This window comes from Suncus etruscus, chromosome 9 (assembly GCF_024139225.1).
Source record: "Suncus etruscus isolate mSunEtr1 chromosome 9, mSunEtr1.pri.cur, whole genome shotgun sequence".
Lineage (NCBI taxonomy): Eukaryota > Metazoa > Chordata > Mammalia > Eulipotyphla > Soricidae > Suncus > Suncus etruscus.
The window spans coordinates 108,718,227-108,739,111 of NC_064856.1; the positions used below are offsets into that span (position 1 = coordinate 108,718,227).

At 59.2% G+C, this 20,885-nt stretch overlaps 1 protein-coding gene across 1 annotated transcript; it reads right to left on the reverse strand.

The window, feature by feature from the left end:
• Nucleotides 1-2,694: 2,694 nt before the first annotated feature.
• CDC42BPG (CDC42 binding protein kinase gamma) lies at nucleotides 2,695-20,151 on the reverse strand. The gene is made up of 37 exons (XM_049781149.1): nucleotides 19,977-20,151; nucleotides 17,771-17,862; nucleotides 17,606-17,689; nucleotides 17,256-17,351; nucleotides 16,961-17,109; nucleotides 16,511-16,604; nucleotides 16,174-16,374; nucleotides 15,835-16,083; nucleotides 15,311-15,390; nucleotides 14,862-14,929; nucleotides 14,691-14,771; nucleotides 14,414-14,505; nucleotides 14,153-14,332; nucleotides 13,767-13,865; nucleotides 13,583-13,692; nucleotides 13,439-13,511; nucleotides 13,195-13,301; nucleotides 12,814-12,928; nucleotides 12,402-12,550; nucleotides 12,224-12,312; nucleotides 12,054-12,106; nucleotides 11,881-11,958; nucleotides 11,733-11,792; nucleotides 11,530-11,635; nucleotides 11,231-11,364; nucleotides 10,948-11,087; nucleotides 10,780-10,861; nucleotides 9,970-10,186; nucleotides 9,160-9,222; nucleotides 8,466-9,065; nucleotides 5,979-6,076; nucleotides 5,809-5,893; nucleotides 5,558-5,678; nucleotides 5,276-5,381; nucleotides 4,995-5,118; nucleotides 4,806-4,891; nucleotides 2,695-3,689 (listed from the first exon to the last, which is right to left on the reverse strand). Exons 1-37 carry the CDS (start codon nucleotides 20,134-20,136, stop codon nucleotides 3,633-3,635), a joined length of 4,578 nt encoding a protein of 1,525 aa, XP_049637106.1. The 5' UTR covers nucleotides 20,137-20,151; the 3' UTR covers nucleotides 2,695-3,632.
• Nucleotides 20,152-20,885: the final 734 nt, after the last annotated feature.

Below are 20,885 nucleotides of genomic sequence, written 5' to 3' on the forward strand. Positions count from 1 at the left end.
TGCCAGAGATCGAATCCAGGTTGGCTGTATGCAGGGCAAACACCCTACCTGCTGTGCTATCATTCAGGTTCCAAGAGATTTTTTTTTTGATACAGTTGTATCCAGATATGTGGTTCAAGTCATCCTGATCCCCCCATTTTCTGAACCCCAGGACTGCAGCGCTTGCTTTGTGAGATCCCATAGCTTTACATGATTCCCCCAAGCCTGCCAAGAGTGTCCTCGAACACTGTGCTTGCAGTAGTCCCCTCTGTGTACTACCATATGTGACCAAAGAGACCATCTATCATCTAGACCAGGGGTCTTTAAACTTTTTAAAGTGGGGGCCGGATTACAGTCCCTTAGAAAGCTGGAGGGCCGGACTAGATGAGCTACTAATTCCTACTCACACTGCACATATCTTATATAAATAAAATGAAAACCATTTATAAATAAACAGATCACACACCAGTATTTCAATGGGAACTGTGGGCCTGCTTTTGGCTAATGAGATGGTCAATGTCTGGTTCCATATTTGTCACTGCCAGCTGTAACAAGTGGGCATCAGTTAATCTTGATCTAGTTGGAGATTTCAGATGTTTCATTCTTGAAAAAGTCTATTCACAGGCATAAATGCTAGCAAAGATGGTTACCATTTTGAGTGCATGGTTCCTGATATTCGGATATACACTGAGTGTATATGCTGGCAGGTATCTTGGCAACCAAACAGCGCTCACTGCTGGTGGCCGGATCAGACTCCTCTGCGGGCCGCATGTGGCCCGCAGGCCATAGTTTGAAGACCCCTGATCTAGACCAAACTGTCTATGGGCCTGGAGAGGGCAGTGGGGAAGGCACTGGTCTTGCATGGAACCTACCCGGGGCTGATCCCAGACACTGCACCACCAGGAATGATCCTTTGATTGTTGTTGATTTTATTTTATGGGCTACACTTGACTTAAGCTTGGTTTTGCACTCAGGGATCAGTCCTGGTAGGGGATCATATGGGGTACGGGGATTGAACTCTGGTCAGCTGAATGCAAGGTGTTCGAACACCTTATAATTGCTCTGGCCTCAGGAATGCTCCTTTCTTTGAGCACAGAGCTAGAAATAGCTCCCGAGTGCTGCCAGGTATGACCCAAGTCCTCTTTCCCCCCCAAAAAAAGAAAAAAACCCAAAACAAAACAAACTCCCTCACAAGTCAGAGAAACAAATCAAGAGTTAAAGTGAAAAAAAGTGAAAAAGGGGCCGGAGCGGTGTTTGTTTGCCTAACACACAGCTAACCTAGGATGGACCGTGGTTCGATCCCCAGGCATCCCATATGATCCTTAAGCCAGGAGCAATTTCTGAGAGAATAGCCAGGAGTACCCCTGAGCGTCACTGAGTGTGGCCCAAAAACAAAAAAAGAGTTAAAAGTGTTTGTCTTGGGGCCAGCACAATAGCACAACAGTAGGGCATTTGCCTTGTACACGGCCAACCCTAATGGACCTTGGTTTGATTCCCAGCAACCCATATGGTCCCCAAGCCTGAAAGGGGTGATTTTTGAGCACAGAATCAGGAGTAACTCCTGAGCATTTCGGGGTGTGACACAAAAACAAAAACAAAAACGGCTTGTCTTGTATGTGACCAACACCAGTCTGATTCCCAGTACTACTATGATTCCCAAGCACTACCAGGGGTCAATCTTGAGTGCAAAGCCAGAAACAACCCTTGAGTACTGTGAGATGTGGTCCCAGATCCCCCCCAACTCTAAACAACTCCCTCAAACCCCCCCCCACAAATGAGACAAACCCAGGTCAGCCATGTACAAACATCTTACCCCTCTGTTCTTCAGCTCTGGCCCCCAAGATCAGTCTTTTATTTATTTTGGTATTTGGGCCACACCCATTGGCGCTCAGGGGTCACTCCTGGCTCTGTGCTCAGAAATTGCTTCTGGCAAGCTTGGGAATCATATGGAATGCCAGAGATCTAACATGGGTCGTTCCCTGGTCGGCCACGTTCAAGGCAAATGCCCTTGCTACTGTGACTGTTCAGGCTCTTTTTTAGGGGGGCAAGGGGGCACACCTAGTGGCACTCAGGGGTTACTCATGGCTCTGCACTCAGAAATTGCTGCTGGCAGGCTCAGGGGACTCTATGGGATGCCAGGGATCTAACCTGGGTCAGTCATGTGCAAGGCACCCTCCCCACTGTGCTATTATTGTTCTAGTTAAATGCCAGAAAGAACTTGGTTGTACCCTGTTAGGTTACACATTATTTTACCCAAAACAACCATCATCCCTGGTTTCTTGGTATCTGTTTACTATTTGGTTTCACTCAAAACAAAGATTGTCTTATATGTAAACCTGGGCGAGTTCAGAGTAGCCTTAACTATCTGCCCTTATTATGTCCCTATTCGATAAAAACAGTTCTGGCAGGCAGCTTAGGAAGAGATTCGAGGTAGGAGATTGCCAGACTATACATGTTTTGCTTTCAGCCTGGTTTGGATTATTTCATGCATGACCCTGATTCAGACTCATTCACCTGGGGTTGGAGATAAGCCACGTGGTTTATCTTTACAGTACCCAGATATGTGGTTCAAATCATCCCAATCCCCCCTTTTTCCTGAACCCCAGGTAGAGAAAGCCAGACGGAGAGGTAGGAGGCTTTGAGAGTTCTTTATTGGTCCCTCACAGTCAGGTCTGATCCCACCTGGGATCGTGGCATTTGAGAAGATAAATACCTTTTAGGCCCCCCACATACCAGTAGGGGAAGTTTAATAAAAATAGTAATATAATAACATAATAATGTGATCAATAATAAAATGTCCCCTAAGATTCCCTAATACACAGTTGGTTGAAGCTTTGAGAGAAAAGGACACCCCCATTTCTGGGAAGCCTGAATGTGCCTGGAGACCATCCAGGGGTGCCCGTCTCCCCACAGGTAGCCCTTATAAATACCCTCGTGTCCCGCCCCATCCCTGTCCTTGGCAGATGGAGAATGGCCATTGGCTGTGACCTCGTTCTCCTACCAACTATTCCCAGTGCCCTCTTCCATCCCCCCAATTCTCTTCTCTTCTTCATGGTTCCCCCCATGTTCCTTTCGTCCTTCTTCTCTTCCTCCTCCTACTTCTCCTCTTCCTCTTCCTCCTTTCGCCTCCTTCCATCTCTCTCCCTTCATTCACTTCCCTTCTTCAACCCGACATTCTCACCTTCCTTTCCCCCCTGGCTCCTCCAACCCCCAGGATCAGGGATCAGGGCTTCCCGCCCTGGCCCTGACTCAGCCTAACTCTGGGGGCTCAAAAGTCCTCAACCAGGACCCCGACTCCCCCACCCTGTCTTTCTCCACCCAGCACCCCAATCCTCTTACAGGCCTCCTGAGACTTGGCACTGGAAATGGGAGCTTTGGCACAGCGGGCCTCCCCGCACCCGCTCAGGTACCCGGGCGAAGTAGGGGTATATTCGGACCCCAGCAGCAATCACAGGTTAAGGCTGAACAGAGGGAAAGGACAGGAAGGGGACTGGGTGTCCAAGTTTAGGACCCCAGGTCCTTCTCCCCCTCCTATGTCCTCCCTGAGTCCGGATTTCCACTCGTTCCGGACCAGCCGGATTCTGGTCTCCCTCATGCTCTCTGCTCCTTCCGGTCTCTTTCTCTCAGGTTTGGAGTGGGCCCTATAGAGCCTATCAAGGGGAGCTCTCAGATTCAGGGGCCGGGGGGAGGCTCCGGGGCCTCTCAGAGACCTGGAAAAGAGAGAGAAGAATTGAGGGTTCCCAGAGGCTCCCCACACCTACCCCTGCAGCAGAGCCTTTGGAGACCAGTTGCATGTGCTGGTGGGACAGGTGAAATACCAGGGAGTCAGCTTAACCCTGGAGCCCCACATCTAAGCCCCCTAACCTCTCCTTTTCTCTCCTATAGTCACCAAACATATCACTCAGGAAGAACAACTGGACCCCCACCCCATGGAGCCCAGTGGCCGGACACCCCGATGAGAAGCAGAGTCTAGCAGGAGCATCGAGGACTGGGCTGGAGGGAGCTGAGTGCCCAGCAAAGCAATGACCAGCTGCCTGGGCAGCCTGAAGGTTGATCTGGACACACAGAAGGAGGAAGGGGGGAAAGGCACCCCCTCCCAGGAGGGGGCCAGCAGGGCAAAAGCCCAAGGCATGAAAAACTAGGCAAGTCTCAAGGCTTTGGGGGCCCTATGGGGTGAAAGTAGGTATGGTATCTGAGGCCATGGAACCTCCCAGCAGTTCTTCCCTACCCCCCCATGAAAGGGGCTGCTTCCTCCTGTCCCCCATGTCCCTCTCAGGGGCTCTGCTAAGGATCCTAAGAGGCCAGGGAGAGAACTCAGTGTATACTTGAATAAACACGCTTTGCCTGCTGGAGGCCTGGGCATCATCCCGGCACCACATGATCCTGAGAGACCCTGGGGAACCCCAGAGTATGGACCCCCAAAGAAAGCATCCCAGAATTCCTCCAGAGTGTGAATCCCCAAAAACCATCCCAGAATTCCTTCAGAGTATGAACCCTCCAAAATATCCCAGAATTCCTGCAGAGTGTGAACCTCCAAAGAACCCCAGAATTCCTCCTCTGGGGTACAGGGCTGGTGCCACCATAGACAGGAAGGAGTCCCACTCACAAGCTCATCTTATAGGTGAGTGCCAGTCAGTGCAGGGTCCCCCCAAAACTAGAGTGGCCCCAGATAGCTCACTCGCCTGCAAGACCCTGCTGGGGCCCCAGCTTGGCAAGGCCACCAATTAAGAGTTTACCATCTCCAGGAGGGCACAGACAGGCTCTGCTGGCAGCCCGAGGTAGCAGCATGGCTACTGAGGCATGGGGAGGGGAACCCCAGGACTCACCTTCATCAGAGAGGCTGCAGGGCTCAAGGATCCCTGAGGGCAAGACACAGATTCACTGGACAGAGACGTCCAAGGCTTCCGTTTCACTGCTCCGGGGGAGGATAAGGGAATAAAAATGCAAGGTGAGATCTGGGGAGAGCAGGTCAGGGCTTGGGCTGGGGGGCAGGGACAAGAGGGGCTGGTCCTTACTGGAGTCTGCGCCCGCCATGAGCCCTTCACTGCCCATGGAAGCTGGGCGCCGCGGGGTCTCGGAGAAGCTGTGGGGTCGCTGTGGGCCTGCACTGCGGCCACCTCGGCCCTTCTCTTCGGAAGCCTGTCGAGGGGGGACATCGTGAAGGGGTTGGGACCCCAGCACAGGTGACCAGGGAACAGAAACTGCAGGGTGGGCCAACAGTAAACAGAGAGGACTGTGATTGGTTGCAGAGTGACAGGCGATCGCTGATTGGCTCAGCCTCACCGAGGGCACTCACCGTGGCCAGGGGTTTCCCATCAGTAGGGCCCACATGCACCAGGTGGTTAAAGTTGGTGGGTGATGAGATGAGCTTGGAGCGAACAAACGGGTCCTTCAGCATCTCCCTGTGGGGTCCAGGGGGTGTAGGGTGGGGGACTGGATGGACAGCTCAAGTGCTGTCCCCATGCCACCCTAGAAGTGATGTCTGGCTCCAGGAGGGGACCAGACCGTATAGCCCCGCTCCTTAGACCATGCCCACAAACAGAGGCATTGCCCCCATGGCACTACTGCCCAGTCGCACCTGCGCTGCTGCTGTCGAAGCTCCTCCGACACGCGGAACGAGAAGCGACGCTTGCTCTTGGTGCGGAACAGCTGGCGCCGGCTGTTGTCAGTGAGATCGGGGATGTGGAACTCGTCCTTCTCTGGGGAGAAGTGGAGAGTTAGCTGGGTGCTGCTCCCAAGTCACTCGGCACTCAGGGGCATGTCCCCCTGTATCGCCCCCCCCCCCCCCTATTGCAAAAGGCAACTCACTTGCACACCCCCCCCCCTCACCTGCCAGCTGGTTCCGGAGGTAGGTCAGGCGGACCTTCTCTGTGCCATAGAGGAAGAGGGAGCCCTCTGGGTTCAGGGGTCGCACCTGAGGCGGCAGGCACAGAGGTGACACCAGGCCCCCCCAACACCCCACCTGCACCCCCACCTTGGGGTGCATGCCTGCTCCTCACCTTCTTGAGGGGCACAGTCTGGACCCATTCTGCTCGCCTCACATCAAACACGTCGATGGCATTCTCGCTGAACACGGTCAGGTAGGGTACTGCATAGCCTGTATGCAGGACAGCAATTGCCTTTGCAGGGCGTCCTGGGCTAGCCGGGCACCGCTTCCTCCTGGTTACCCTGACAACGCCCTGTGCCCTGCCAACACCGTGACTTCCACGCCCCACCACAGGCCCTTGGACTCGTGGGGCTGCCCCACCCAACCCCAGGAGGAACCCGAGATAACCATCCAGAAGGACTCATAAGGCCAGCCGTGCCAGGCATAGTTCTAAACACTTGGCATACTTTCACCACCAGGCTCTGGCAGCCTGAGGCCATGTCCAGCCCCTGGGCAAAACTCCCCTTTCCCTGCTACAGGGAAGTCCATCTCCTTCCCAGGCCTCAAGTTTAGTGGTGTTCAGAGGAGTATACAGTGTTAGGGATCACTTTTTTTTTTTTAGGTCCCACCTGGTGGCGCTCAGGGTTTACACCTGGCTCTATGCTCAGAAATTGCTCCTGGCAGGCTCAGGGGACCATATGGGATGCTGGGATTCAAACCACCATCCTTCTGCATGCAAGGCAAACACTCTACCTCCATGCTATCTCTCCGGCCCCCAGGGATCACTTCTGAGTCATCCCACCTCTCCTTCCTCTCCCACACCAGTTTCCATGAACATGCCAGTCTCCTCCCCCCACCCCTGCCATCTGTCCGTTCATTCATTCATAGCCCCTGAGTGTTGGCCTGGCCTGGGCGTTAGAAATGAAGAAGCTGGGGCCGGGTAGGTGGCGCTGGAGGTAAGGTGTCTGCCTTGCAAGCGCTAGCCAAGGAAGGACCTCGGTTCGATCCCCCGGCGTCCCATATGGTCCACCCAAGCCAGGGGCGATTTCTGAGCACATAGCCAGGAGTAACCCCTGAGCGTCAAACGGGTGTGGCCCAAAAACCAAAAAAAAAAAAAAAAAAAAAAGAAATGAAGAAGCTGGCGCCATTGCCATTGCAAGCTGCAGGCTGCCAGTCACGAGGGAAGGAGGGAGGGTAGAGGTGTGAACGTAGAGGGAGGGGTAAAGGACCATGATGGGGAGGGAGCAGGTCAGGGAGCGAGAAAGCAGTACAGACACGCAGCCCCCGAGGGCAGACACACCTCAGCACCCATCCTAGTGGTTTTGTTATTGTGCAAACATTGGAGTCTGTAATTACACAAAAACAGATAGGACGGGCTGCTGCACACCAAACACCCGGGAACACGGGGCAGAGCTGGCCAGAAACCGTGCACATGTGAGGTTGACTGAAGCACACTAGAGTAATGTCACGCCATGCTGGCAATCAGAGCAGTGGCAGGGGCCGCACCTGACAGTGCTCTGGGATCACTCCTGATTCTGTGCTCAGGGGTCCCTGGGATCACTCCTGATTCTTGGCTCGGTACTCAGGGATCACTCCAGGTGGGGCTCAGGAGATGTGGCCGGTCATGTACAAGAAGTTCTTTATCCCCATGACTATCTCTCTGGCTCTGGTTCAATTTTTTTTTTTTTTTGAGCTATTTTTGGTGGTGCTCAGGGTTTACTCCTGGCTCTGCACTCAGGAATTATTCCTGGCAGTGTTCAGGGGACCGTATGGGATGCTGTTTGACCTCGGTGTAAGGCAAATGCCCTCCCACTTTACTATTATTCCGGGCCCTTAAGGGTTACTTCTGGCACTGCTTAGGGGCTACTCCCATGTTGGGGGAAACCCATGTGGTGCCGGGGAGTGAACTCCAGTCTCCGGCAGGCAAAGGCTATGCTCAGCACAGTGAGTGTCCCTCCTAACTCCTAAGGTGGTCAGCTCCAGACTACCTGCCAGCTGTAGGCTATATGCAAAGAGTTTTGCCAGGTATAAGAAGAGAAGAGGAAAGTGTACAGAACCTTGGCCAGGGCGAGGGAGGACAAGATCAAGTGCAAGCCCTGAGGGGCCAGAGCGATAGTTATAGCAAATCAGGCCTCTCTGCCTTGCAGGTGCGGACGGGTTGATCCCAGCACCATATATGGCTCCCCAACACTGCCAGGAGTGATTGCTGAGTGCAGAGCCAGGAAATAAGCTCTGAGCACCGCTGCCTGTGACTCAAAGATAAACAAAGAAGTTTAATCCCTGATAGGGTTGAAGAGGCAGCATAGGATAGCGGGTAGGGTGTTTGCCTGGCACACAACTGACCCGGGTTCAATCACCAACCTCATATATCATCCAAGCCTGCCAGGAGTGATTCCAGAGCACAGAGCCAGGAGTATCCCCTAAGTACTCTGGGTGTGGCCCAAAAACCAAACCAAAACAAAACAAAGCTTAAGCTCTGAGTCAAAGGGATACTCAGGCTGGGGGTACACAGGGTCCTTCAAAGCCAAATTTCAGAGGTTTAGAGACAACCAAGTTTTCCTCTGACCCAAAGAACACCCTACTGGTGCCTCACCCCTCTCAGGACACCACCAGGTCTTACCCCAGCCTGTGGGCACTGCTGGCCATGTCAGTTCATGGAGGCGAGACCTTCGGCCGGTGCTGTCCACGTAGACCCCAGCAGTGGTGAAGAGCAGCAGGAACTCGCTCAGGCTGAGCTCCACGGCGCCCAGTGCCTCGCCCAGGCCCCCACGGGCCGGGGGCAGTTCCTCGGGCACCAGCCCGGCCCCCAGGACCGTGGGTGCGGCCTCATTGAGAAGCGGGTAGAGGGTGAAAGTGCCAGCTGCGCCCACACACAGCCGATCTCCCAGCAGCCCGAGGCTGTGCACCGACGCTGATGCCTGCAGCTCACGGATGCGATGCTGCCAGGGCCCGGGCCCGGGTCCCAGCTGGTAGCACAGCACCTGGCGCTTGATGGCCACGCAGAGCACAGGGGTGCGGGCCTGCAGGATGGTCCCGGCCACCAGCGCCTGGCAGCCCCGAGACTCGGGGATCTTGGAGCCTGCAGCATCCATGCTCTCCAGCTCGGCTAGGGCAAAGAGCCGCACGCTGGGGCCACGGCCACATAGCACCGCCAGGAGGCCCGAGGCGGAGCTCACAGCCAGCCGCTGCACCCGCCGGCACTCACCCACCTGGAAGATGTCTGTGGGGTCACAGCAAGGTGGGGTGAGGAGATGTCCTGTACCCAGTCCTGGTCCCCTGGGGGGGTTCCCCACCCAAGCCAGCCTGGTGCCTACCATTGCTGCGCAGGTGGATGACGAAGAGGCCGTCCTCAGTGCCCAGGGCAAGCCGGTCTTGGTCTGGGGGAGCAGAGGGACCAGGTGAGAGTGGGCCCCGTTTAGACACAGGAGCCTGGCAGCCCCCCTGCTGTGCATCACTTCCTCCTGCAGACCTGAGGGCAGTCACCGTGTCCCTGGGTCTCTGGGCCCATCTCCCCAAAGCTGTTCTGACTCTATTAGGAAAGGGATGGAGGGGCAGAGAAGGGGAGATCCACCATCCTCCCAGCTGGGAGATGTGGGCTGAGTGCTTCCCCCTCTCAGACCCAGTTGCTTAGAGCAGCTGGGGCGGGACAGGAAATGGGCAGACATTGGCAGAGTGATCCCTTCCTTGCTTGGGCAAGAGTCCCCTTACAGTGTCCCGTACCTCAGTGGGCCACATGCCCAGTCCCTCTACAGTTCTCCCAGCTGAACTGGCAGCCCTGCCAGTGCAGAAGCCAGGGTGGGGTTCCCCAGTCCCCCTACTGCTGAAGCCACAGCCTTTGCTCTCAATTAATCTGGGTCTTCCAAGCAGGGCCCAGGGGGTGCAGGGTCACTCCTGGTGACGTCATTGTGGGGTTGATCAACCTCGGCAGTGCTGGGAGGGGGCTGGGGGACCAAGTGGTGCCCAGGATCAAACTCTGGCCTGGCGCGGTTTCACTGCCCAAAACCTTCTGCATATCACTCTCATGAGCTCTGGAGATGAGATGAGACTGAAAAGAGCCCCCCAAGAGTGGGGGAAGGGCCACGGGTAGGTGGGGGGGGGGGGCTAGGCCCGCACCAGGGTCTCACCGAGGACTGCGGTGCACAGCGCCTGCTGCAGCAGAGGGAGTCCGTTGTCATAAGCCTCCTTGAGCACGTACACGGGCCGGGGCCGGGGCCTGGCATCCTGCAGCAGCCGCCGAAGCTCCCCCAGCGCCTGCAGCCAGCGCTCCCGTTCCCGCTTGCTTTCGGCCAGCAGCAGCACTGCACATGTGGCCGGGGGCACAGTCAGCTGCGAGGCCGTCACCTGTGGGCAGAGACATGGGCCAGTGGGCTGGGAGGAACCACACAAGCTCCCTGAGCTCTGTGAGCCCCGACGAGGGTAAGTGAACCTTCAGAGGGGCCCCTAACTCAGGCTTAGGGAGGGTACCAGGAAGAGACATCTGGGCCTGGAGGAACGGGGTGGGGACCTGAAGAAGTGGGGGTTGAAGAGGAGAGGGAACCAGGAGGAGTAGGGGAGACAGCTGTTCTGAGCGGGGGGGGGGGGGGGGGGGATAAAAGCCAGAAGGCAGGATCAGAAAGATGCTAGAGGGAAGGCTGGAGCCATAGCACGGTGGAAAGGGTGTTTCTGCCTGACCCGGGTTCGATCCCTGGCATCCCATATGGTGCCCCTGAGCACCACCAGGAGTGACTCTTGAGCATGAGCCAGGAGTAACCCCTGAGCACTGCAGGGTGTGGGCCCAAAACAAACAAATAAACAAACAAAAAGAGATTGGGGGGTGGTTCCGGGTCATATCAGAGCAATCTGAGGCTGCTGGGGCGAGCAGGAAGCTCTTGCCTGGAACTCCTGTCAGAGAGCAGGCCCCGCAGGGAAGCCCCGACCACCTGCCCGACACTTACCCTGAAGATGCGTGGCAGGTCCTTGGATTGGGCGTGGATGACGTCAGAGGCCAGGACTGGGGTGGCGGAGAACTGAGGGTCCCTGCGAGCAGCCATGGGCAGGTTAGTCACGGGGCTCTGCTCAGCAACCCCCTCACCCACCCCCCATTCCCTCTGCCTGGCACCCACCTCAAATCCAGCGTCTGCAGGAGGGCACCACTGGCCGGGCTGAGCCGTGGGTCAGGAGCGTCAAATAGCAGCAGGCGTGAGTCGCTGAGGGCCGCAAACACCCGCTGCCAGCCCCGGCGTACCCCCGAGGGCCGTGGCACCTTTGAGACACAAAGAGCACGGTGGGGGCCTGTCTGGGCTCCCGCCACCCCCTGCCCTCCCTTGCTGTACCCCAACTTCCCCACTGCCCCCAACCCTCCCTGCTGCACACGCACCTCCAAAATCCGACTGCCTCCCCACTCACCGACAGGAAGCCCTCATAAGCTGTGCCTGTGCCCGTTTCGGGGTGCACTCCCAGGCCTGTGCGGAGGAGGTCGGGGGCCACAGGGCAGGGGGGTGCCTGGGAAGCACAAGCCCAGTGACAGAAGTAGCCACAGGCTGCAGGGAAAACAGAGACAGGGAGGAGGGGTTGTGACTGATGGGGGCGGCAGAAACAGAGCCCTGACCTCCCCCTACTCCCATGCTGGCTCCAGAGTCAGGAGTGCATGGAGGAGTGAGGCTAGAGCATCTGGGGTGCAGGAGGAGACAGGCAGAGACACTCACTGTCACAGCCCAGACCCTGGCGGGCCAGGCCCAGCATCAGTGACGTGCAGCGCAGACACTTGGTGGGTGCTGGGAAACTCCGGGCACGTAGCGAGTGGGCGCCGGGCTGTGGAAGAGTTTGGGGTCAGGCCAAGTGGCACCCAGACTCAGTGCCACCTTGGTCTCCCTGACACCCCTCTCCGCTGAACCCCCAGGGGGCTCACTGTGGCAGCATGACCGTCTGCTGGGGTGGTGGCGATGGCTGACCCTCTGGACAGCACAGTCTGCAGGGTTGAGGGTAAATAATAGGTAAGCCAGGCCCTGGCAATGGGGTGCCAACCCCCCTAGCCCTGGCCACCCACGTGTCCTCACCCCCAGGCGCAGGCTTCGGCGACCCTCGGGCCTCAGTTCTGGCTCCAGCCCTGACTTGGAGTTCTCTGCTGAGTCCTTCTGGGGAGGGGCCGGGGAGGCAAAGTCAAGGACTCTCAGGCAAAGTTAGTCCCTGGGGTGAGTCCCTAAGCCAACCCTGAGTTGGGGGGTCTTACCTCAGAGTTTCGGAAGGTCAGGAAGGGAATCAGGGAGTTGAAGGGTTTGGAGTCTGCAAACACAGGGCTTGAGTCACGGCAGTTCTTCCCTCGGAGCAGGCCACTTCCACCGCCACCCACTGTAGCCGTGGTTGACACGAGACGGGATAGGGCTCCCCTCCCAGGCTCACCCCCAGATCCACGGCTCCGCAGCTCTTCCCGCAGCGCTGCCAGCTCCTGCTGCAAGCCCTGGTTCCGCTTCTCCGCCTCCTGCAACCGGCTATGAAGAAGCAGATAGGTGGGCTCAGCTGGCCTGGCTTGTCCGGGGTGAGGGTCCCTCCGCAGCCCCCTGCAGGCCCCAGTCCTCACCTCTCACTCTGCATCTGTGCCTCTTGCACCCGTGTCAGCCGCTCTTGCAATGCCTGCTTGGCCCGGATCTCCGCTTCAAGCGCTGACTGCAGCTCCAGCCGGGCTGAGGCCTCCATCTTCTGCAGCCGCCGAGCTTTCCATTGGTGGTCCTGGGGGCCAACACCTGCGTCAAGGTCCCTCAATCCGGGCACAGGACTGCCTGTACCCTCTTGGCCAGGCCCAGCATCCCCCCTGTCCTCCAGGAAGAAGGTGCCCAGGGTGGAGCATTAGTTTGGTCTGTGGGAGCCCCAGGTTCCACATTTGGCGCGTTATGATCTGAGCATCATCCAGCTTGGCTCCGAAAATGGGTCTCAGGCTTGTGGGTGAGTATGGACGGGGTCCCTGGTACTCCTCCTCTGGGCCTGGGGCTCACCAGTGGCCGGGAAGGGAGCGTCTGGGTGCCCACATTCCTCAGCGACTCCAGCTCCTCAGCCATCTTGGTGGCCAAGGCTTGCAGATAGCCCCGGGACACCTTCTCGTCATTCACCCTGATTGGGAAGGGGGAGAAAGTCAGGCTGGGACCCCGAGAGATGAGGAGGGCCAGGTCAGGACCATGGGGGGGTAGAGGGTCAAGCCAGGACCCTGCGAAGTGGGAAGGGTAAGATTAGGCACCCAGGAAGGGGTGAGGGTCAGGCTGGGAATCTGGGAAGGAGGATCAAGCCAGAACTCCGAGTGGGGGGTGTCAGGCTGGGATCTTAGGAAGGGGGGGTAGGTCAGGAGGGACCCAAGAGGGACGCTCAGTTCCCGCACCCACCAGCTGAGGATGTCTGCGATCTGGGCCTCCCAGTTGCTCTCCGTCTCTTGCCGCTCACCCTCCAACCGCTGCTTGCTTTGCTGCTCCCGCTCCAGTTCTTCAACCAACTGGGGACCAAGGAAAGGCGGTTACCAAGGGTCCCAGCAGCCAGCCACAGGCACTGTAGGGTGGATCCGACATGCCATGAACCTGGACTATGCTGCTTCTTCCCTCAGTCCTGCCTGTCCCTTCTATCCCATCTTACCCGTTCCTGCTCTCTGCTTAGCCTTCGGTTCTCCTCCTGCAGCCGGCTCAGGGCCTCCTCCTTGCCATGGGACCTGAGGGACACAGAGTAGTAATTGCCTGCCCCTGCCCAGGTCCCCGCTCAGCCCTCGGGGTCCCTGCTCACGCCTGGCCTCGGGCCTGTTCCAGTTGCATCTGCAGCACCGCCAGCTCCCGCCTCAGCTCAGCTTCCTGGGGCGCTCCTGTTCCATTAGTCTCTGAGGCTGTGTGCACGGTCTGGAGGACACAGTGCAGGGTCAGGGTAGGTCCAGGCCCTGAGAAACACGCCCAGGACAGGGAGGACACCTCACCTTGACTGGGACTGGGGCACACTCCTTCTCAGGGCTCTGCTCCTGCTGCCTTTGGAGTCTCGTCACTTCCCGACTCAGCATGGCCACCTGGGCCTGCAGCTGTGATGAGGTGAGAGGGCTCAGGGTTGAGCCTGCCTCCCCCATCAAGCTGAACCTGTCCCCTATCAGACTGAACTCACGTTCCTCACCCCCCCACCCCCACCCCCGCCAGGCTAACCTGTCTTCCCCATCTGGCTGTAGACTGATACATAGACGCCCCATCGTCACCGGTGTCCCTGGCTCTGGCTACCACCAGTCTTTCGGGGACATAGCCTCCTCCAGCGAGCACCCTGGCTTTCTGCAGCCATGCTCTGCTGCCCCCCACTCAGCCCTGGTCTAGGCCTCACCTCCCTCCGGGCCTCCTGGGCCTCATCCAGCTGTGAGCTCAGGGCCTGCACTCGGCTGGTGGCAGCCGCTTCCCTCTCCTGCGCCTTCAGAAATCCCTGGAGCAGTTCCTCCTGCTGGCAGTGAGCCCCATGGAGCTCATCCTTGTATGCCCGCAGCTGGGCCTGCACCTCAGCCAGCTCCTGGGAAACACGACGTGGAGGGGTCAGGCCTAAGCCCCCAACAGGGAACCCTAGGCACTCAGCCTGCTCCATTGGGCTCACCTGCCGCAGGTGCTCATCGCTGGCCTGGCCTGGGCTGCTCGTGGGGGGCCGATCACTCTGCCTTCTAGGGGTCTTGCTGTCCGTCAGCGTCTCTGCAGAGAATAACCACTGAGGCTGCACCTCCTGACCCCCGGGACTCAGTCCAATTCCCTCACGAAGCCCTCACTCAGTCGGGGGTCAGGGAGGATGTCCAGAACCCCCTTTGTTCTAGCAAGTTCAGAAAGTGTAAGTCCTGTCCACCGGGTGCCTGTGTCGGGGAAGGGAGGACGGGAAGTACCTGCCAGCCTGTCTTGCAGCCTCTGCACCTCCTTCTGGAGCCGCTCCAGCTCATGGGGGTCGGAGGGGCTTGGCAGGGTCTCTGCAGGGAAGAAGGCCCAAAATTAGAAGCCGCCCAGTGGTAGCCTGGGCCCCCCACTGTTCTGGGATTCCCCCCTCCGTGCAGACAGACCTTGAAGCCTGCAGTTTGGCTCAGCCTTCTCCCGCTCCAGTGGCACCGAGTTGTTCCTGGAACCCAGGCTGGGGAGAGGGATGAGCTACTGGGCAGAACCCTCACCACCCTGCACCTTCTCCCTTCACCTGTGCCAGCGCAACCCACCAGTGCAGACCGCCCAGTGCGGAGGGTCCTGTGGTCCAGCCAGGCCCTTTAGGAGACGTGTGAGCTGAACAGTTTCCCTATGTTTCAGCCTCAGTTTCCCCATGGGAAAGCAGCTATGAAGCCAGGCCTCACTGTCAGGGGGTCCCCGAGCGGGCGGGACAAACCTGCCCAGCCTTGATGCTCTCCGTCCCCCAGTGATACAATAAGCGGGTACACCTGTCCCTTCCATAATGGGGCACACGTGGGCTAGGGAAGCGGGCACAGCTACTAAGGCCCCAAGCGGGCTGGGGGGCTGTGCTCACCTAGCGGAGGTATAGGTGAATCCCACAAATGGGAGTTGGTGACCCGAGAAGGTGCCGTGGGACGGTGGTGGCAGGGTCCCCTGCAAGAGGACAGAGGTGAAGTGGCGACACTGATATAGCTTCCGGCCACATAGACCCAAGGGGATCCCAGGGTATCCTATCCCCCTCCCACATAGCAGCTCCCACATGGCCTCAAGGACCAGCCTCCGAGGTGTGGCTGGGCGGTCTCCCCCACTTGTGAATAACAGGGACACGGGGATCTGAGGTCACCTCACTCCCCAGCTCAGAAAATGCAAATTTCTTCTTTTTTTTTTTTTACATTTTGAGTCATATCGGCAGTGCTAAGGGGTTACTACTGGCTCTGTGCTCAGAATTCGCTCCTGGCAGGCTCCTCAGGGGACCATATGGAATGTTAGGAATTGAACTAGGGTCCATCCAGGGTTGGCCGCATGCAAGGCAAATGCCCTACTGCTGTGCAATCGCTCTGGCGCAGAAAGTACAAATTACAGCAGGACTGCACATACCGGAGGGCTGACAGTGTCATCGTCTACGTCGAAGTTGGACGTGTCCATGGGTCCCTGCAGCTCGGGGATGTAGGGGGCCGTGCTGCTGGCCAGCCGCTCCCAGTCCACGCCTTCAAAGAAGGGGTGCTTCCGGAAGTCGTCCAGCCCCCCACGGCCCAGCCGCTCCTCCTGGTGGCAAAGCAGCTGGCGGATGAGGTCTTGGGCGCTGGCTGGAACGTCGGGCACATCAGGGGGAAACTGGAGGTGATCCTGGGGACCAAGACCCGGTATGTGGTGGGTTTCTGGGACCCGTGTACCCCCGTGACCTCCCCCATGTAGCCCCCAGAAGCCCGGCCTGACCTCATGGTTCATGATCTTGCCATAGGTCTCCACCAGGGACTCAGCGTAGAAGGGGGTCTCTCCGAAGAGCAGCTCGTAGGCACAAACTCCCAGAGACCACCAATCACACTGAGGCCCGTAATGACCTTTGCCCTCCTCCATCGCCTGCAGGATCTCGGGGGAGATGTAGTCGGGCGTCCCCACGGCCACTGATGAATCCACCTGTCGAGGTGGTGACAATGGCCTCAAGGCTTCATCCTCCCTGGGGGTGGACAGAGCTTTCCTTCTCCTGGGAGTCTGCACCCCAACCCTCACCCCATACGAGACCCCCCAGGACCCAGGGGAGGGTGTTCCTAACCATGCCACTGGTGTTGAGACGCAGGCAGGAGCCAAAGTCAGCCAGGCGAATGTGCCCGTTCTTGTCCAGTAGGACATTGTCTGGCTTGATGTCCCTGGGAGGGTGGGGGGATAGGAGGGGCCATGTATGAGCTGGTGGCAGTGGCTCTTGCTCTGCACACACACAAACACACGCCTATGAATGGTGCAGCTGGCTGGGGCTGGGTTGTTGGATTTCTGTGATTGGGCCTCAGCAATGAGCCTGGCCCCTCCAACCCCCCATTGCTGTGTCACCTCCAATCAAGTCCTTCTCTGGACTCAGTGCTGAGCTCAGCGGTAAAACAGGGACACAACAGCCCCCAATATTCATCCACCCCAAGCCTGCAGTTTTGAGGTCAGAGGACCAGCACATGCGGAGTGCCCAAGTGGGGACTGCCAAGGGCGAGGCTCTGGGTTGAGGTCACAGCCCCACCTGTGCACGTAACCCAGCTGGTGTAGCGAGTGGATGGCGAGCACCATCTCGGCCAGGTAGAACTGTGCCAGCTCAGGTGGCAAACGGTCCTCGAAGCGGCTCAGCAGGGTGAGAAGGTCCCCGCCTGGGTAGTAATCCATGACCAGGTACTGGAAGGCGAGATCGGGTGGACTAGTGGTCAGAGAGGGCCTCTCCTGCCTGCTGGCCCTGGGCAGCCTCTCAGCCCTGCAGGTCGGGGACTCCACTGTCCCCCAGGACCTGAGGCCCTTTTCCGTGGTCACCAGGGCTGCCTCACCAGGTATTCCTCGTCCTGGAAGGCGTAGTGCAGGGCTGTCACCCAGCGGCTGTCCCCCTTCACGAGCACGTCCCTCTCCTCCCGGAAACAGGCCGTCTGCAGTGGGCATAGATGGTAAGGTAGGATAGAAAGGGGGACAAGGAAAGCCCCCCCCCACCCCCTCCCACACATAGGAGGGAGGCGCCCAGGCCCCTGTTAGTGGCTTTGCATAGGTCTCAGTGTACTCGTTGGGAAAGGAAAGTGGCTTGCTTTGGAGAAGGGATGGTTGCAAGCCAGGGAGAAAGGAGGGGGCCAGTCCCTTCCCGATCCCTCCTCTTCCCCGCTGTTTGGAGATGCCCCCCAAGACTGACCTCAGCCCTCTTCAGCATCTCCCACTTGTGTAACATCTTCATGGCGAAGACCTCCCCGCTATCCCTCTGCCGTACCACGGCCACCTGCAGCCGAAGATGGGGCTCAGCCGGGACCCCTCCCCTTCAGTCCACACCACCCACTGACCCTCCTGGCTCCCTGCTTACCTCCCCGAAGGCCCCTCGGCCGATGACCTTTAAGATTTCAAAGTCTTCTCTCTGCAGCCGCAGTTCTCGCACCTTCTCGACAAAGGGGCCGGCTGGGGGGCAGAAGGGGTGCTCAGGGACCCTGCATCGGGGGCCAGGCATCCCATCTCTCCCGAGGAGAGCCAGGAGCAGCAGTTCCTCTGAGGCCAGGCCAACGTGATGCTCCCAGCGATGGCTCTGGGGAAGGGGTGACTGGAGGAGCCAAGGCCTATTCAGCCACGATCATGAGGTTGCTGGGGTGACCCTGACTAATTCCTTAGATCCCCATGCTCAGAGTCTGCAGGGCCTCCATACCTGGGACGCTGGGACTCGAAGTGTGGCCCAGCACTGGGCCTGATCACTCGAGATGTTGGGGACACCACTGACACCCCACCTCACAGTTTGGAGCCCCTGGCAGGACCACGCTGAGGCCTGTCTTGGGGAACTGGACAGGCAACATTCCTGGTCCTCAAGAGACCTTCCCGTTGGGCGGGCACTGGGGAGGGAATCCCACGGCACCAACTGAGGGAGGCCAAGCCCGGCAGGGGTTCTGCAGGGCTCCCCACAGGGCCCCCACATCTGAGAGTCCTGCCCAAGTTCTCATGAGACTCAAGAAACAGGGCCAAACACTGTCCCTTGACACAGCCCCACCCCTGAGGGTGTGCGCGCCCGCAGGTGGGACCGCCCCAAAACCCTAAGTGTGGGGGGGCCTGCATTGGGTCCCTACTGCACCGCATGGGCCCTCTCCAGTGTCTAGCCTCCCCATGGATGAACCAGAGGCTTCAGGAAGGAATGGGTGCCTGGAAACAGTGCTCTGCTGAAGAGGGCTCCCAGAGACCTCCGGGTTCTCTGCCTCAGTTTCCCCTGCTGGAAAGGGAAACTCCCTGGCAGCTGGGCGGGTCTGGAGGAGGGGCAGAGAGCGGCTCCACAGGTTTATCAGGCAGAACCCCCGCAGCAGAGGTGGTGCTGGAACCTCAAACCTCATTAGGGAATTCATCAGCTTTCACTGTTGGGGCGCAGCCCCTGCTCCAGGGGGAACCCAGGCTTGGCCTGGCAGCCAGAGAGGGCTCAAGCTGAGGCCCAGAGTTGGGACTCCCTTGGTGGTCTCTGGGGCTGGGGGCTCTGGGCAGCCACTAGGACAAGTTGGGGCAGGACAGGGGTGAGTCACCAGGGTAGATGTCAACACTTGCACCCCCCCACCCCTGCTGGGGTCCCGCACAGGCGCAGGGGGCAGGCAGGGAGGAGTGTGTGGCCCTGTGCGCGCACACACACATGTGGGCGTGCCAAGGTGATGACAACATGGTCACACACACCCCTACAGAGCAGTTTCTTCTCCCCACCTGCAGGCCACAGGGCAACTTGCCGGCTCTTTCTTGTGGGTCCCAGCCGGGCCGGGCCTGTCCAGGAAGCCGGGGACGCTGGTGGCCCACTGGCCTCCCCCCACCTAACCCTCCCCACTGCAGAGCCAACTGGGTGTGCCCGCAGAACCCTAGGACTGGTGCCGGAACCCACACTAGATTCAGGGTCACTCCAGGCCAGCCACTCCCGGTGACTCAGAGTTACTCAGGAAGGGGCACCTCCAATAAGGACCCCTTCACCCCTCTCCCGCCTAATCCTGGAGATCACTTCCCCCCAAGGAAGCCAGCACAGAGGGACCGAGGCTGGATCTGGTGGTTGCATCCAGAAGGCTCTGTCTGGATGTGTGTGTGTGGGGGGGGAGTGCTGGGAAGTGGGGGGGTGCCCAGTTTTTTCCAGGTGGAGCCAGTGGGGCGTTCAGCACAGCAGGGCGGGACAATTTGCAGAGTGGGAAGGCCTGAATGGAAGGCTGCGAATGGCAGCCGGTCTGTGTCTGTTTTGGGGGGGCATCGGGAGGGGTGGTGGGAACCCAGGGAGGAGTCCCCCAAATGCCTATAAAGTGGATCCAGGAGTCTGGGGCTCCTGCCCTGCGTCCCAGCTGTGTGCCCTGGGCACTTGCCAGGGTCTGGGAGTGGAAGGAGTGCGTCCATCTGAGAAGGAAAGCGGGGAGCGGGGTGTGTGCGGGAGAGGGGTGCGGGAGTGGAAGTTGGGGTGGGGTGGGGGGCAGAGCAGAGGGTCCAGGGGACGCGTGTGTGCGCGTCTCTGGCTGCCTCCTCTTCCCTTCCTCTCTGCATGCAGTGTCCCTCCTGGACCCCCGACCCCCCGCGCTCACCCCAACTCAGGAACTGCGCCACGTTCCGCTCCCGCCGCAGGGGGGCGCCGCTGAGCTCGTGGTGCAGCCCCAGCAGCAGATCCAGGAGGCCGTCGAGGCCGGGGCCGGGGCCGGCCTCGCCCCGCGCCAGCTGCTCCAGCGCTCGCAGCCGCTGCTCCATGGCTGCAACAGCCGGGCCGCGCCTCCCGCATGCCCGCCCGCCCGTCCGTCCGTCGGGCCCGGGGCACGGTGCGCGCGCGCGGCCGGGAGCCCCCGCCCGCCGTCCCCGCTGTCACCTTCCTCCGCGGCCGCTCGCGCGCCCTCACCTGGGCCGTGGCCCCGCCCACAACGGACGGACAGGTGAGCCGCAGCCAATGGGAGGCGCGCACGGGCGGCGAGGGGCGGGCCAAGGCGGAGGGGGCGTGGTCAGTTGGGCCAGGAAGTGGAGGGGCGGGCTCCGAGGAAGGAGACCCGGGCGGGCCCGGCCGGGCCAGTGGGGTGCTCGGGGTTCGGGCAGACGGTCTTGGGGTGGCCCCGAGTCCCTCCCAAGAACCCCTTACCGGCCCCGTGGCCGTCTGGGAGTTGTAGTCCGAGCCCTCTTCAGGAGGCTGCCCCGGGCACCCCTTTGCAAATCTTTTTTTGTTTGTGTGTTGGTTTTGGGGGCCACCAGGAGTCACTCCTGGTAGACTCGGGGGACCCTATGGGATGTCGGGGATCGAACCCTGGTGGTCTGAGTGCTACTGGTAAATGACCTCTCTGTGTTCTGAGCCTGAGCCCTTGCAAATCTTGCTGGCCTTGGTGCAGATCTTCTTGTTTGTTTGTTTGTTTGTTTGTTTGGGGGGACACACCTGGCGGTGCTCAGGGGTTCCTCCTGGCTCTGCTCTTAGGAATCACTCCTGGCAGACTCAGGGGACCCTATGGGATGTTGGG